The sequence below is a fragment of the Phalaenopsis equestris genome, unplaced genomic scaffold (genome assembly GCF_001263595.1).
Source record: "Phalaenopsis equestris unplaced genomic scaffold, ASM126359v1 Scaffold000787, whole genome shotgun sequence".
NCBI lineage: Eukaryota > Viridiplantae > Streptophyta > Magnoliopsida > Asparagales > Orchidaceae > Phalaenopsis > Phalaenopsis equestris.
Window position 1 is genome coordinate 320,433 of NW_018165227.1, and position 15,350 is coordinate 335,782.

The 15,350-nt window shown below is 35.8% G+C and overlaps 1 protein-coding gene across 2 annotated transcripts in view; it reads left to right on the forward strand.

Moving 5' to 3' along the window:
• The window catches only part of LOC110031188 (peptide chain release factor APG3, chloroplastic), a 75,742-nt gene that overhangs the window by 18,118 nt on the left and 42,274 nt on the right, over positions 1–15,350 (forward strand). For both annotated transcript variants that reach the window (XM_020734273.1, XM_020734274.1), the window contains exons 3-7: positions 4,535–4,615; positions 4,932–4,989; positions 5,065–5,168; positions 12,636–12,687; positions 12,853–12,902. In XM_020734273.1, the coding sequence (XP_020589932.1) occupies positions 4,535–4,615; positions 4,932–4,989; positions 5,065–5,168; positions 12,636–12,687; positions 12,853–12,902 (345 nt within the window). The remainder of the gene's footprint in view (positions 1–4,534; positions 4,616–4,931; positions 4,990–5,064; positions 5,169–12,635; positions 12,688–12,852; positions 12,903–15,350) is intronic.

Here is a 15,350-nt window from a genome sequence, read left to right on the forward strand (position 1 = left end):
GTAACACTAATTTAGAAAATGTAACACTAATTTAGAAAATATAGAAATGCTCACGGCCGGGACAAAATGAACCTGAATAATCCTCAACAGACTCACGGGTAATAGCAGGAAGGAGAGCAAGTGTTAACGGGTAAGGCCACGAAAGGGAGCAGCCAAGCCTCATAGCAAGCCCACAAATAGAAATCGTGAAATGCACAACCTAGCTTCAACATAAACTTCACAATTTAAGACAGTAAATAAAACAAAGCTCACAGGCAAGGGCAGTAGAAGAAAGCCACCTAAACCAACTATGTCACAGACCCAAGAACCTCCACAGTAAAGCCCACGACCAAGGGTAGTGAAAAGAAAACCAAGCCCCTAAACAGCTCCATTAATCATAAAAGAGCTATAGGAGAATGCTGACAACCAAGGGCAGCAGAAAACTGCCAATCGAGACAAAGGGAAACCAATTGGAATGCTCACAAGCAGTGGAGCAAACCAAAACCACTTAAACCAACCTCGTAGCAAAGGGAAAAGCAGGAAACAAACAAATGAACTAAAAGAGAATCACGTGATTGTTCTCGCGTAAGGGCAGCAGCCTACACAGACAACCAGTAGATGTTCTCGGGTAGGAGCAGTAAAAAAAAAGAAGCCATCGCATATATAAACTCGCAGATAGGGACAAGAAAGGCCACCATACATTTAAGTCTAAACCAACCATTTTTATCATGAAAGAACCACAAGAGAAAGCTCATAGCCAGGGGGAATGACGAAAAAGTTAAGTCCAAGCCAACCACAACACAAGTCACAACAGTGAGGCTCACGACCAAGGGAAGAGAGGAGGAAACCAAACAGGACAAAAGAAACCAACTAGGATGCTCACGGGTAGGGGGACAGCAAACCAAAAACCATTAAGCAGGCTTCACAGCAAAGGGAAAGCTGCCGCAAATATTACTATTATGCTCCTTTAATATATATATAAGAGAGTGAATGGATAAACTCACATAAATTATTTAGATTGAAACCATTTTTCATCACCTAAGTCATGATAGTGCTCACATTAAGCATTCTCTCATAGAAGTAGATATTGAAAGCATGAATTTTGGGATGAAAAACTTGATTACCAATAAAAAAATCTCAAAATGGAACATTATATCCATAATTTCCAACCCAGCCGAACCCAACAAAGGGCAGAACAGGAAAAGCCGTGGCCAACAAACTTGAGCCCAGGAAGAAAAACAAAAACAGGGAACCACAACAGGCATACCCGAGCCCACAAGATCGGACAAACATAAAACACATTTTCAGCTCAACTAAACCCAGTAAAAGGAAGCCAACAGATAAGCCTTAAAGCCAAACTAATTCCTTATTTCAAATTCAATTAATCCCAACATAAAGGCTAGAAAAAAGAATACAGTTTAAGCCAAGACCTCACCCAGCATATGTGGAAAAAAAAGATCAACATTTCCGGTAGGAATTCAACCCAAATGAGCCAAAACCGCACCCAGCATATGGGCAAACCGAGCCCACAAGAAAGGCAAAACATAGCCAAAATCGAGCCCTTCAAATGGGGGTCAAAAACAGTCCAAAAGAGCTCAAATCGGACCCAACAAGTGGGTCAAAACAGAAAATATTTCTAGCATAAATTTGATTCCAAAAGAGTCCAAACCGAACTCAACAAGTGGGTCAAAACAGAAAATGTTTCTCCTTGGAGCTTTATATTCCAAAATATCGTGCCAACATATGTTTCAAATAGAATCAAATAACACGAAACATTTAAGTGTGCATACATCACTAAGCCAACATGTTGCAACACTAAAATGGATTCCAACATAGATTCTAGGTGAGCAAACATCAATCCAAAGTTTATATCCATGACTTTTTTATGTATTTTAAACAGGAAAGAAACATAAGCCATCATCCTTCTTTTAATAGTAAACTGCTTCAACAAGAAGCAAAGAAAGAAGACCACAATTTCCAACATATAGGTAAAGAAATATTAGAAGTGTAAGAAGAAGGTCTACATGTGAGAAGGGACCTAAACATGCTTTCCCTAAAGTGTTATTTCAACTAGTCCACATAATGTGTCTAAATCAGATCCAACAAAAGTATTAAATGCCCAATTTTTTATATCAATGCCCTTGTTGGATAGCTGTTAAAACAAATCAAAAGCCTCATACATGCATTTTCCATTTTAGCACTTCCAACATGTGTCAAGCATGGTGACAGAACATAGAAGAGATAGAAGAAGTATTTTGAGATTTCCTCAACGCAAAACAAAGAAAAAGGCACCAAGCTCCCAAACGTCCAACACACAAGGACCTAGCCGAAAAGATAACTTTAGCAGAGCCTCTTTTCCTAAAAGCTTCAGAAAACAACAATCCCCGAATGCTCCACACTCCAAGCACACGAAAACTTAGCCTAGAAAGAATTTCGGCAGAGCTTTCTTCCTTAAAAGCCTCAAAGAATAAAACCACAACCTTCCTTTCTATCAAAAAATTTTCAACAACCCAAAACAGTATGCTAAGAAGCTATTTTATAGGCAGAGAAGAGAAGACGACAGCCACCAACCAGCATCCCTGGTAAGTGAATCAAACAGCGAGACAATAATCGCCACAGTAAAGAGGGAGGCAGTAGAACCTCGAGATAAAGAAGAGTTGGTCAGCTTGGCCCTTGTAATTGGAGAGCCGAAAGGTCGAGCGACCACGCAAAGAAGGGGAAGATTCGAGAGAGGGGGAAGAGATTGCCGCGTAGATCGTCCACTGGAGCTAAGGCACACGAGGGAGACGAGCCAAGCGCCTGATTAAGCCACGAGATCGAACGAAGGATTAAGGATGCGGGAATAGGGTTTAGGGTTTAAGATTAAAAATTTTATTATAAATAAAAATATTTAATATTTCAAAAATAAAATCTGATTTATGCATTTTTATTCGTGTGTCAGATTGTAGACAATTGAATGTTCCTTTTAGGTAATTTTGGCATTCTGGACGTGCTGGCGCGATCCGTTTCACCATCGGAAGTCGTTTTGAAGAATTCATCAATTTGCGTGAAATTTTGCTCGTGTTGGAAATATGACAATATGGATGTATTTTCCTATTAAAATTGGTATCTTGGACGTGTTGACACAGTCCATTTTGTCGTCGGAGGTTGTCCGGAGAAGTTCACATTTTCACCCATTCTTTAGGCTCAATTTAAGTCTGATATTGTGCAATTTAGTGAATTTTGTACATTTGGTGTACATGTGTGATGATAGAGTCCTGAAGAGGTTTTTCTAGGGCTTGAGATCCTATTGGAAACTTCTCCTTGAGCATTCACATGATAGAGTCCTTTACCACTCCGATGATTTTGAGATCATCAATGCGAGACATCACAAGAGAAATAGGAAGTGACTGGAATTTTTAAGGGGATGAATTTCAATACTAGTTTTCTAAGATAGTCAATAGGAAAGTCGTATGACTAGATTCTAGGTTCTTAAGGAAAAGAGTAATGACCTCAAAATGAGGTCAACAATGACATTTAATTTTTGATCAACTCTTATAAAAAATTAATTTCATATCTATTGTATATATAGGATCATGCTAAAAATCTTCTGCAAACATGGGAGTGACATGTACCTCTTAACTGGGTAGTTAGTCCGTTTACGATGATGCCATTGTATTATAGTTATGATTTACGCTCGAATACCTTTAGTGGTCAAGTCTAAGGGTCCTCAGCCATAAGGCACACTAGATAAGGGTTGAAGCTCACTGTTTGCGAAAGTCAACTTAAAATTTCTTTGGCATATTTTCACCTTTTTCTCCTTATTTTACTTTCTAACAAACTAGAGTTAAATGATATATGCTCTAGCTTGAAGGGACGTGTTAGTGCAGGAAATATCATTGTAGAAAACATGTCTAAATATGATTATTAGAGTTTGCCTATTTCATTGTACCTCAATTTATTGTTTGATTCCACTTTTATAAATGGAGCATCCTCTTTTTAACACTTCATTATTTTCCCTTTGATAGTTACGATAGTGTTGCCGATACTTTTTCCCATTTTAATCTTAGGATGAGGCTTTAATTTATTTTTCCTAGAAACTGAACCAATCCAAGTCTAGCGAATCTAGATGAATTGGTGTTACATTCTCTGTCGTGATTCTAAAATGCATTTCTTGAACTTCACTTGGCAAAGCGCATAACAATATCCATTAGGCATGAAATATATGCTTTGTTCCATTTGAATCCTACCAGCTTAACAGCTTGTATTTTGTATCAGATTAGTCTTTTATAATTGGGGCATTTACATACATACCATCCAATTCCTATGTATCTAGCACCTAAACTTTACCTTTTATATTTATTACCACCTAAATCTTTCTTATCACATCAAAAGTACCACTATTTTAACTTTAAAAAGTGAAATGCACCTTTTCATGCATAAAAAATGTGTCATAATTGTAAATATTGAAGTTTTTGTGTTGGATATGTAAATACATAGGAATTAAGTGGTATGTATGTAAATATTCCTTTATAATTTGCATGAGAATGATTTAGCATTGCTGCTTACCCTGCAGATCAAGCTGGCTGATCCTGATATTGTATCAAATCCTAGCGAGTATCAAAAGCTTGCACAATCTATGGCAGAACTTGATGAGGCAAGCCTTATATGATACCTTGTAACTATATTGCCTTACGACTTGTTTGGGACATTTCTGTTTTTATTTTTAAGATGTTTATTTATGCATTTTATGAGTGTTTTTATATTTGCTTTTAAAAACACTCAAAAACAATACTTAGATGTTTTGAGTGCTTTTAAAGACAATCATGACTAACAACCGTATTTTATTTCAAAATGACATATACACAACAAAATAAAAAAATAAATAAAAGTGATCCTTTAGCGTTTCATTTGAGCTTGAAAACATGTCCTTTGTATAAGCTAATTTCCTTTTTTTTTGACTGAAGTGACAGGTCGTAGCTTACTACAACAAGCTCAAAAATTGCGAGAAACAACTAGAAGAATCAATAGGTTTGTCTCTGTTTGTTTTGTTTTTTATTTCTTCTACACACATATGATAAAGTTCTGCATTTGTTTTTCATATAGCTCTAGCAGAAGAGGAAGCGAGCGATCCAGATATGGCGAATATGATCGGGCTTGAAATTGAAATGCTATCTAATCAACTTAAAGAGCTTGAAGATAAACTGAAGGTTTGGACCTAGCTTTTTTCTCTTTTTCCTGTACCTCTATATTTTTGTTGTGCTTAAGTTTAATTTTTTTAGGAATTTTAGAAAACATACCACTCAATTCTTTTGTATTTACGTATCTAAACCTAAACATTAATTTTTACATACATTCCACCTTACATACGATTGAAAAGGTGTATTTCACTTTTGAAAAGTTAAAATGATGGTATTTTTGATGATATGAAACATTTGTTTGTTATAGATGTAAAAAGTAAAGTTTAGGTTTCAAATATTTATATATATAACAATAGTGTGGTGTTTATGTGAATGCCCCCTTTGTTTATTAGGTGGCACAGAGTTCTGCTGCAACTAGCTAATTTTGCCATTCTTTTTTTAAGCTTGAAATCCTACCTCATTATCCCAACTACAGGCATGATAATAAAATCATTAAGAAGAATTCATAAACTATAATTCGGATGAATGTGTTGCCAATGAAGGTTCAATGTTATGAAAAGATAGAACCATTTATTGATCTGCATCAACACATGCATTTTATAGATTGAAATGAATGCTTAAATTATTCAAAATTCTCTTTGTTTTATTGATTGTTTTAGTTGAAGTTTTGATTGAAAATTATTATCATTCAGGTCCCAATTTTAACAAGTTTATAGTTAAACTGACCATCTTGATAAGACGAACCCAATGACACAAAAAACGATCCAATCCAAGTTCAAATATGCCCAAATCAAACACTTAATGTATAGTCAAAGGTTTTGATGCATTAATTAGAAGTCGAACAATTTCAAAATTTGGCATGTTTATAATCAAATCGAGCGGTTCGACATTATGAATCCTACAAGCCTATGTTCATAAAATTCTGATGATATTAAGACACTCAAAGATTTAAAAAATTATATATGATCATGAGAATCAATTTGGACCGTTCGATGAAGTGTTTTGAGAGATTGGTCATTTTTACCAAAGTGATTGTCTCAAAAACTATAAAGAGACTCTTGTTCTTCATTTAAGGGAGGTGGGGGGAAGAGAGAAGAGAATGAGCTGACTATTAAATCTTAACTCTTGAAGTCTCGACATTTGTAGCCTGCCAATAAAATTTGCCGCTGACTATTAAATTTTGCAAAGGTCGTCGTCGATCACCGTTAGTATTTACTATGGCTAACTACGATCATTATAACAACCAACTACAACTTTTGTAGCCAACTAATATTGATTTTAGACACCAATAGCATTTTGTAATCACATTTTTATTAATATAGGAGAAGAGTGGATTTCTGCACATTTAATTTTCTAGTAGATTAATTTGACTGCCCTCCTTTTCGCGTTAAAAGTCTAGTTGTCTTTTACTTCTCTATCAGTCCGTATTTTCAAATATAGCTACTGATCCATAGTTTTCTAAACTGTGAGTGGGCCCTTGTGGTCCACATAGGCATACATATCAACACTCCACTTCAAGTTGGGTCGTATATGCCATACATCCCAAACTTGTTGTTAAGATCACTGAAGTGGCGCCGAGGAAGAACCTTGGTATGAATGTCAGCAATCTGATACTAATTTGGAATATAGCTGAGCTGGACAACCCCCCATCGGCCTTCTTAGAGATGAAATACCTGTCAATATCTATATGTTTGGTTCCATCATGTTGTATCAGATTCTTTGAAATACTGATGGCTGATTGACTATCGTTGAACATCTTAATAGTATTTTGGCTATCCATGTGAAGTTCCATCAGTAGTTTCTTTAGTCGTATCCCTTAACAAATTCCTTGGGTCATGACACGAAGCTCAGATTCTGCACAGCTTATTGCCACCACAACTTGCTTTTTTAATTCTCCAATAAACAAGGTCGCGCCATACAAATGAGCAGTTACTCGTGGTAGATCTTTTATCCATCAGTTCTTCTATCCAACTAACATCAGTGTAGATCTTAATGCCACAATTCTCAGTTTTTTTGAATATTAATCCACATCTTGACATCATCTTTAGTACATCAGGATTCGAAAGATGATTTATAAATGATCTTCATTTGGTTCGTGCATATGTTGGCCCACGAAACCCACAGAAAAAGCAATGTTAGGCCTTGTATATGACAAATAAATGAGTTCCCCACAAGTCTTTGTACCTCTCTTTTTCAACTAAGATGTTATCCTCTCCTTTTGGTGCTGGGATCCATGGGAGTGTCTATTGGTTTTCATCATAACATTCCAGTCTTCTTTAACATGTAAAGAAAATATTTTCTTCAGGATATGACAATGACTTCTTTAGATTTAGCTACTTCCATTTCAAGGCAGTGTCTTAAAGTTCCAAGATCTTTGATCTCAAACTCAGAAACTATTATTCTTTTGAATGTTTCAAGTTTCCTTAACTAATTTCACTAATAAAGTGTGGTTAGTATGACACTAATAGTACCCATTGGTAAGAATAGACTTGATGAACCTTTCAAACTATGCTCTTGGAAATTGTTTCAACCCATACAATTATTTCTTTAGTTTGCATACCAATTGATTATTCATGTTATTCTTTAATTCTAGAGGTATCTTCATATATACTTTTTCGTCAAGATCCCTATTAAAAAATATACTTTTATTGTCTAGTTGATGTAAATGCCAGTTCTGGTTGACAACCAACGATAGTAATACTCTTATTGTGTTGAGTTTTACCACTGGTGTGAATGTTTTTTAGTAGTCAATCCCATAAGTTTGAGTGAACTTTTTTTTCTACAAGCCTAGCCTTGAACCTTTCTATACTCCCATCTGCTTTGTATTTAACAGTGAATACCCATTTGAACCTTACAATGCTTTTCCCAGCTGACAGAGTTGTTATGATCCAGTTACCGTTCTTTTCAAGGGAAAGAAACTCTTCTTCCACAACCTTCTTAGCAGGAATATTTAAGGCTTCTTGGAAAAAATTTGAGACCTATACACCAAGTTCAGAACAAAAGATTCGTTAGAGGATGATAATTTTTCATGTCATTAATTTTTCTATCGGGTGTTCTGTGCATTCTTGTATCCTTTCTTTCTCTTGGTGTTCATGATGTGTTGACCCCACCTCTGTGCGAATACTTAGGGTGAGGGGAGTTGGTTCTGGTGATTTGCATTCCTGATTTTGCATATTGTTCCTTATATTCTCACTAGTTTTTTTCTTTTTAGCATACACATGGAGTTCTTGGCTCTTGGTTGGGGCTGTGGGAGGAATGAGTAAAGTAGTAGGTTCATTTTCAGGTTGATTTTTAATAGTGGGGACAATGCTGAGTTCATCAGAGATATAAGTGAGGTGAGCTTGAAGTTCCTAAATTGTACCCCAAATATGATATTCTCTTCAACTATGTTAGATTTGGGGTAATATGGGTCATTTTCAAAGAAGGTGACATCTATGGAGTTGTAAAATTTTTGTGTTTCTATGACATAGCATTTATATCCTTTTTGTTTGAAGAGTAGCACACAAAGATGCATTTGATTGACCTGGGATCAAGTTTGGTCTGATGTGGTTGATGTTGATGAACAAAAGCAATGCAACCAAAACTTTTTAACGATATGTTAGATGTGAAAGATTGAATATGTGGGTAGGATTTTATGAGAGTGTTAAGAGGTATCTGAAAGTTTAGCACTGTGTTGGACATTCTATTTATGAGATAATTAGATGTGAGAATTGTATTCTTAAAAGTGTTTGGGTGCATTATTAATGATAGAGTTGAATGGGCCACTTCGAGGAGATGTCAGTTCTTTTTCTCAGCCATATCATTTTGTTGGGGTGTCTCAACACAAAAGCTTATATGAATGATGTCATGTTTGAATAGATAAGAGCCGAGAGTGGAGTTGTAGTAGTCTTTTGCATTATCGGTTTTGAGAATTTGAATTTTTCTCTAAAGTTGGATGAGGATCATGTTGTGGAAGGTTTCATATATGCTGACAGTTTTAATTTTTTTTTCTTGAGAAAATCCAAGTGGTTCTGGTGTGATCGTTAATGAAGGTGAAAAACCAACTAGCTCCATTTGTATTTTTTATTTTTGAGGGCCAAATATCACTATGAACTATGGAGAAGCGATATGTTGATTTATATTTCAGGCTTGAGTACACTGGTTGAATATATTTAGCAAGATGACAAATTTCACCCTGATAAGAACTCGACTTTTTATTGATAAAAAAAATGGGGATATAATTTTTCAAAATAATGTAAGTTAGGATGCGTAAGATAAAAATGTCATAACATAACTTGACTTTTATGAGAAACATATTAAGATACAAGGCTTGATTCAAATGATTGTGAATGATGGGACTGTCCTTTTGAAGTGAGAGTCCTAATGAGCAGATAAAGTACATGATACATGTCAGCACTGTCATTCACTTTCTCTGAGTCCATCATCTGAAATTCACATAAATTATAGTAAAATTTAGTAACACAATTTATGTCACGAGTAAGTTTATTGATTGACAGTAAACTGTAGTTAAGGAATATAAAGCACAGATTGAAGAATAAGGCTCTTTGTGAGTTTTACATTTTCTCTTCCTTCCATAGATGAGAGGGAACCATCTGTGGTTCTAACTACAACATAGTGCTTGTAAGATTGAAAGGATTGGAAAGTAGTGATATCACCTGTCATGTTGTTCGATGCTCTAGAGTCCACTATCAAAGGCTGATTCTTCCTGTTGAGAGCAATGGGAGCAGATGGAAGACTACCTTGATGTGCTAGAAGGCTGATAGATGGCTTGTCAGAATATTGTCCCAAAATCCTTTGAAGAACTTCAAGTTGTTCTTTATTGAATGAACTATGTTTATATGAGGCTTGTCTTTCTTTGATGTTGTGTTTATCTGGCTTAAATAATCACCTTTGACTTTTTTGTGCTTCCAATCTACAGACTTTCCATAAAATTTCCAACACTTCTCATTTATATGATGACGTTTCTTGCAATGTTCACACCACGGAGAAGATTTGTGAGTGTATAAAGCTGAGTTGTCAACATTTGATATACTGAGATTACCTGCTATCATGAGTTATTTCTGCTTCAACTTTTTGTACTTCAGTAAAGGCTTTACAAATTGAAGGAGGAGATTTGGTTCCCGTGATTCTTTACTTCATCTAGTTCCTTGTTGAGCCCTAGAAGGAACTTTATGATTCTCATCTATTCAACAATGGTTTTGTAAAGAGCAGAGTCTTGTGAGCACCTTTAGGTATGTGTTTCATGCATATCTAGTTGGAGCTAACATTTGGAGAAAGTGTTCAAGGAGTAACATTCAACTCATCGTGTTGCAAGTCATGTACTCTCATTTCAATGTCACTTGTCAACACTTGAATAGATTTCCCTAACGACATCCATATTTCTTTTGCTATTTTGTACAAGCAGAAGTTTTCTCCAATTTCCATGGTCATGGAATTGACAAGCCATGACATGATCTTATGACTAATCTTTCATGTCCGATGTTTAGGATCAGTAATTTCTGGTGCAGGATCTTTCTTGATGAGATCATCATTTTTTTTAACCTTTACCACATATAGACATGAATATCGATTGAGACCATTGGAAAAAAATGTTGCTATGTAGTTTGTGATTGATAATGCAGGAAGAGATTTCAGATGCTGTAGAACTAAAGTCAGATTCAAAGGTAACTTCTAAGGTGAAAGTAAATTTCCTGCTATATTTATTCGTTATGAAAAGGCATCAGGAGGAGCTTCACCAAGAAGGAACTGCTTATTTCCAACAAAGGATTTCCACTAGAGAGAGACTAGTTGTTGGTCAACACATGATTTTCACACAGGATAGAAAAGTCGTCTATCGCCGAAACAAAATTTTCGCTCGAGTGAAATACACAAGAAGTCTCAAGAGCGCAATCACAAGCCTCAAGGCAGTGACTCAGTTTCAATGTCTCTGGCGCAGGCAAGATTGTAGATATGCACCGAAGAGACTAGATTTGCAGTAGAGAGAGAAAGCGTACAAATACGTCCGGACCTTGGGATAGTTTACACTAGAGAGATAACGTGGAGTCAAACTACTCTAGGCCTGATTTGCAGACTGCGTTGGGCAGAAAGGTCCTGATTTGCGGACTGCGTTGGGCAGAAAGGGCTGATTTGCGAGCCTTATTAGATGGAAGCCTTGAACTTGCTGATCCAGGACTTCCACCGAAGAGAGAAAGTGGGCACCCATACCTGCAAAATTGGGATTTTGGTCAGGATTCTATGAGCGGATTGCGGAAGGCCAGGCATAGAATCCGGTGGTATGTTGGACCAGTGACGTTCCTAGACTACGACAATTACAAACACAAAATCAGACGACTTGAATGACAGCTGAAAGGCGCCTGCTAGAGAGGGAATCTGACGGAGGACCTGAAGGGACTGGCAGCTGCTTGAAGATGTTCTGATAGAGGAAGGAGAGCTAGAGTATGATGCCTCAATTTGATACCATAAAGAAAATTTGGAGGAAAAACTCTTTAATTTCTCTTATTTTTTAATACACGCAAATAACAATTTATATTCAACTTAGACTAACCCTAATTTAATTAGAGGGAAACTCAAATCATCACGAAAATAAGGAAAGAAATAAAATATAATAATGAATAATTAAGGGAGAATAATTTCTCCATCTCAAATGTATCAGCTGACCCACTACTTCCTAAATCATGATTGGGCCCATGTGGTCCAGGAATGTATACATCTCACATGTAATTCTTCATCTTTGTTTTGAATAGTTCATTTTTTGCAGGTGCTTATTTACCTTTTTTGTTTTTTCTCCGTTTAGTGCTATAACCAATTTTCTTTCTTCCATTTATGTGCAACGATCTGATTCTTTGCTTCAATACTTATGTTTTTTAACTCTTCATTTTTATCCTTTTTTTTTTTTCTCTTCTTTTATACTATTATCATTTTATCTTTAGAATTATGACTCACTCCGTTATCTCTTGTATGGCTGTACTGTATATTAGTTTTAATTTTGGTTCAATTCAGATAACTAAATAAATGTCCGAGATGATTTAGGCTCAATGTTTTTGAAGCTTTTCTCTTATAGTCGCCTCCCAACTAGTGGGTCTTAAAGGTAGGTGGTCAAATGAGATGCCAATTAGGGTTTGAATGTTTCCTTTATACCTTCAGTAGCACAGTTTATTAGTCTAGTTAACAATTTTTAGGGCCATTTACATGCCTACCACCCATATCTAACACGTAAACTTTACTTTTTTACATTTATACCACCCAAATCTTTCGTATGACAAAAAATACCACTATTTTAACTTTTAAAAAGTGAAATACACCTTTTCATGGATAGGTAGAGTGACATATAAGTAAAAATTGAAGTCTAGGTGTTAGATATGTAAACACATAGGAAGTGAGTGGCATGTATGTAATCTTCCTTTTTGTTAAGATTTTATTTAAGGTTGCAGGAGAACTTAAATGTCTTTTTTGCCTTCTTCTTCACTTGTTCTGGATATTGGCAGCAATAATACAACTAGTTACTGATTTTAAGCCCATGGAATAATTGTTTTTCAGGTATTAGTACTACCTAGTGATCCCCTTGATTCACGCAATATTTTGCTGGAAGGTATTTATTTGCTTTATATTCCTCAACTATTCTCTTACTTGTTTCTCAGTCATGGTTTGGAAAATATATTGTTATAATGGCTTTATATTCCTCAACTATTCTCTTACTTGTTTCTGGTTTGGAAAATATATTGTTATAATGGATATTTTTTTCTATTGCCTACAGTTAGAGCAGGTACTGGCGGTGATGAAGCTGGCATATGGGCTGGTGATCTTGTAGGTTCATGGTACTTTTTATGCAGAAGTTATTGTGCACCGGCCCCACCGGCCCATAAACCCCCCTTGTATCTACTTGTGTTTATGTAAATACTAATTTAGCAGCATTTAAAAAGAGGTATTCATGAGGCTTTGGTTACTTAGAATCCGCTAATTCGTAGGCTATTAGTTTTAAATGGCAAGAGAACATGCGTGGGAGCAATAATAAAAATCCACCTATACTCTTGCCTATTTTCCCACGTGCATAACGCATCCTATTAAAAAAAATCCATTACTATGGAATACTAAAAAGGGAGGATATGGTTCAGTGAGTTTAAAATTTAAAATATGAAGATATTGAGGGATATGTTTGATATTAACTGTCTCTTTGAGCATAGTTGGTTAACCAACACCCTGCACTGCACTACATATTGTTCAACTTGGATATGGGCCACTGTTGGCTTAGTGAGACGAGCAGTACTATATTCAACTAGTTAATGATTTCGAACTATTGAACTCAGTGAATATAGGGAGGATTTGCTATCATCAAAATCGTTAGAATGATATTCAGACAAGAGTACTTGGTGGCTTCTCTAAGAGTCAAAATGGGGTGATTCTTTTAGCACGCACATTGGAAATCACTGATACCGTAAATCTGCCAAAAAAATCTTGCTATAGTCAACTTTTGAAGATAGTTTATTAATGGTATTTTGGGGATAAATAAGCCCAACAAAATACTCGCCAAAGAAATGCAAATTAATTAAAAAGCTGCAGATAGTCTTTGTGTTTGGGCAATTCAATGAGAATTTACTTATAATAAGAGAATAAATAGGTCTAGCCTAATCAGTGATCTCCTAATTAGTGAAGGTATGGGATCTCCTTATCTATGAGGATAAATACAGGTTTGTCCTGGTATTTGAAGCAAGCTTATGATGACATGGAATTGCATTTTGATTAAAATGGGAGAAAATGATTTTTTGATGAAGGTGAACAAATTCTATCATTCAACCTATTGATAATATTTGCAAAAAATTAAAGGCGCAGACAGTAGGGTTGGAAGCAAACTAATAGAGGGTAAATTCAAAGGTCTAGGAACGATCAAAGAGTGAGGTAGAAGAGGGGCATGTTGAATAATCGGTGCCAAAGCAGGTGGATGCATGTTGGAAATTGGAACAGTAGGATTGAACTGACCTAAGTTTAAGGAATAAAATGAGCATGATGATGAAGATGACGGAAAAATAGTTCTTCAAAGGTGAGAAAGAAGATGAAGAAGACCTAAAAATCATAAGATTAGGAGTGAGTGAGTGGGACATTCTTCCGAAGTTGGAATACTACCAAAGGAGGTAGGCACTCAGTTGGAAGTTCCTACGAAGCTACATGCAAAAAATATAGTAGGTAGGAAACACAAGGGGTTGGTTGCTGAGCCCTAGCACGAAAGTGAACATGGTGCACACAAGCGGGATGTATGCTAGCCATGAACAAGATGTAGCAAATGCTCCATGGGCAGGCCGAGATGCGAACTGGAATGTTGGCTGGTCGAGATGCGAGCAGGGTAAAACGAGAGCGCTTGGACTTGTTAATCCTGAATGTTTAGTTATACTATTTCTATAAATGCTTGTGTTAAATATTTTATTAGGGACAATTGAAATTGAACTTATTAAGGCCTCCAATTTCTCTCTTCCTTTTCTTTCTATCATATTTCTCTTTTGCCTTAAATTGATCATATCCCTCTTTCTCCATCTTGCTTTCTCTATTTACCAGAGACCTTAGGAAGAAGGGGGTATTAATCCTAAGAGAGCCATTTCAAGGGATAATCCTAGAAGAAGAAGAAAACTAAAAGATTAAAATGTAAGAGGAAGAGGGAGGTTCAAAGGCAATAAGAAGATAAGAAGGGCATCATCAATGCGAAGAAGTAAATATTGGTAAGGTCATGGCATTCAAAATTCGTTTGATATATCACATCCTCTTTTTTATCACCAATTAATTTTCTAAAAAAATGATAAACCTTAATCAGTTTCATTGTTTCCCATTGCATGACCTACTTATGTGTCAAAAAGTCTTTCTGATCACTGATCAAACCTAACATCCTAAGAGTTGTGACCATCCTTATAATCTTTAATTATAATAGTCAAGCCACCCTTCCTTGTTTTAGAGGAGTCATCATATGCATCATTCTCTTCTATATTATATTTGATGTATTAGGACATAGATCTTTTTTGTAGGGCGTGAGGAAGAAGGTGAAAACAAGTGTGACAATCTAAGAGCCAATTGAGCATGTTGAAGACATTTAGCTAAAAAAGCATTAGTAGAAATTCCTATGGAAAACTAAAGAGGGCTTGAAAGTAGGATAAATAAGCTAGAAAGCCTAGTCAACAATCTCATATAGCAAATGACTATCTAGAGAACATCTAAAATAAATAAATATTTCATCCTCCACCATTCACATACATCATGACAAGTGGGCAATAA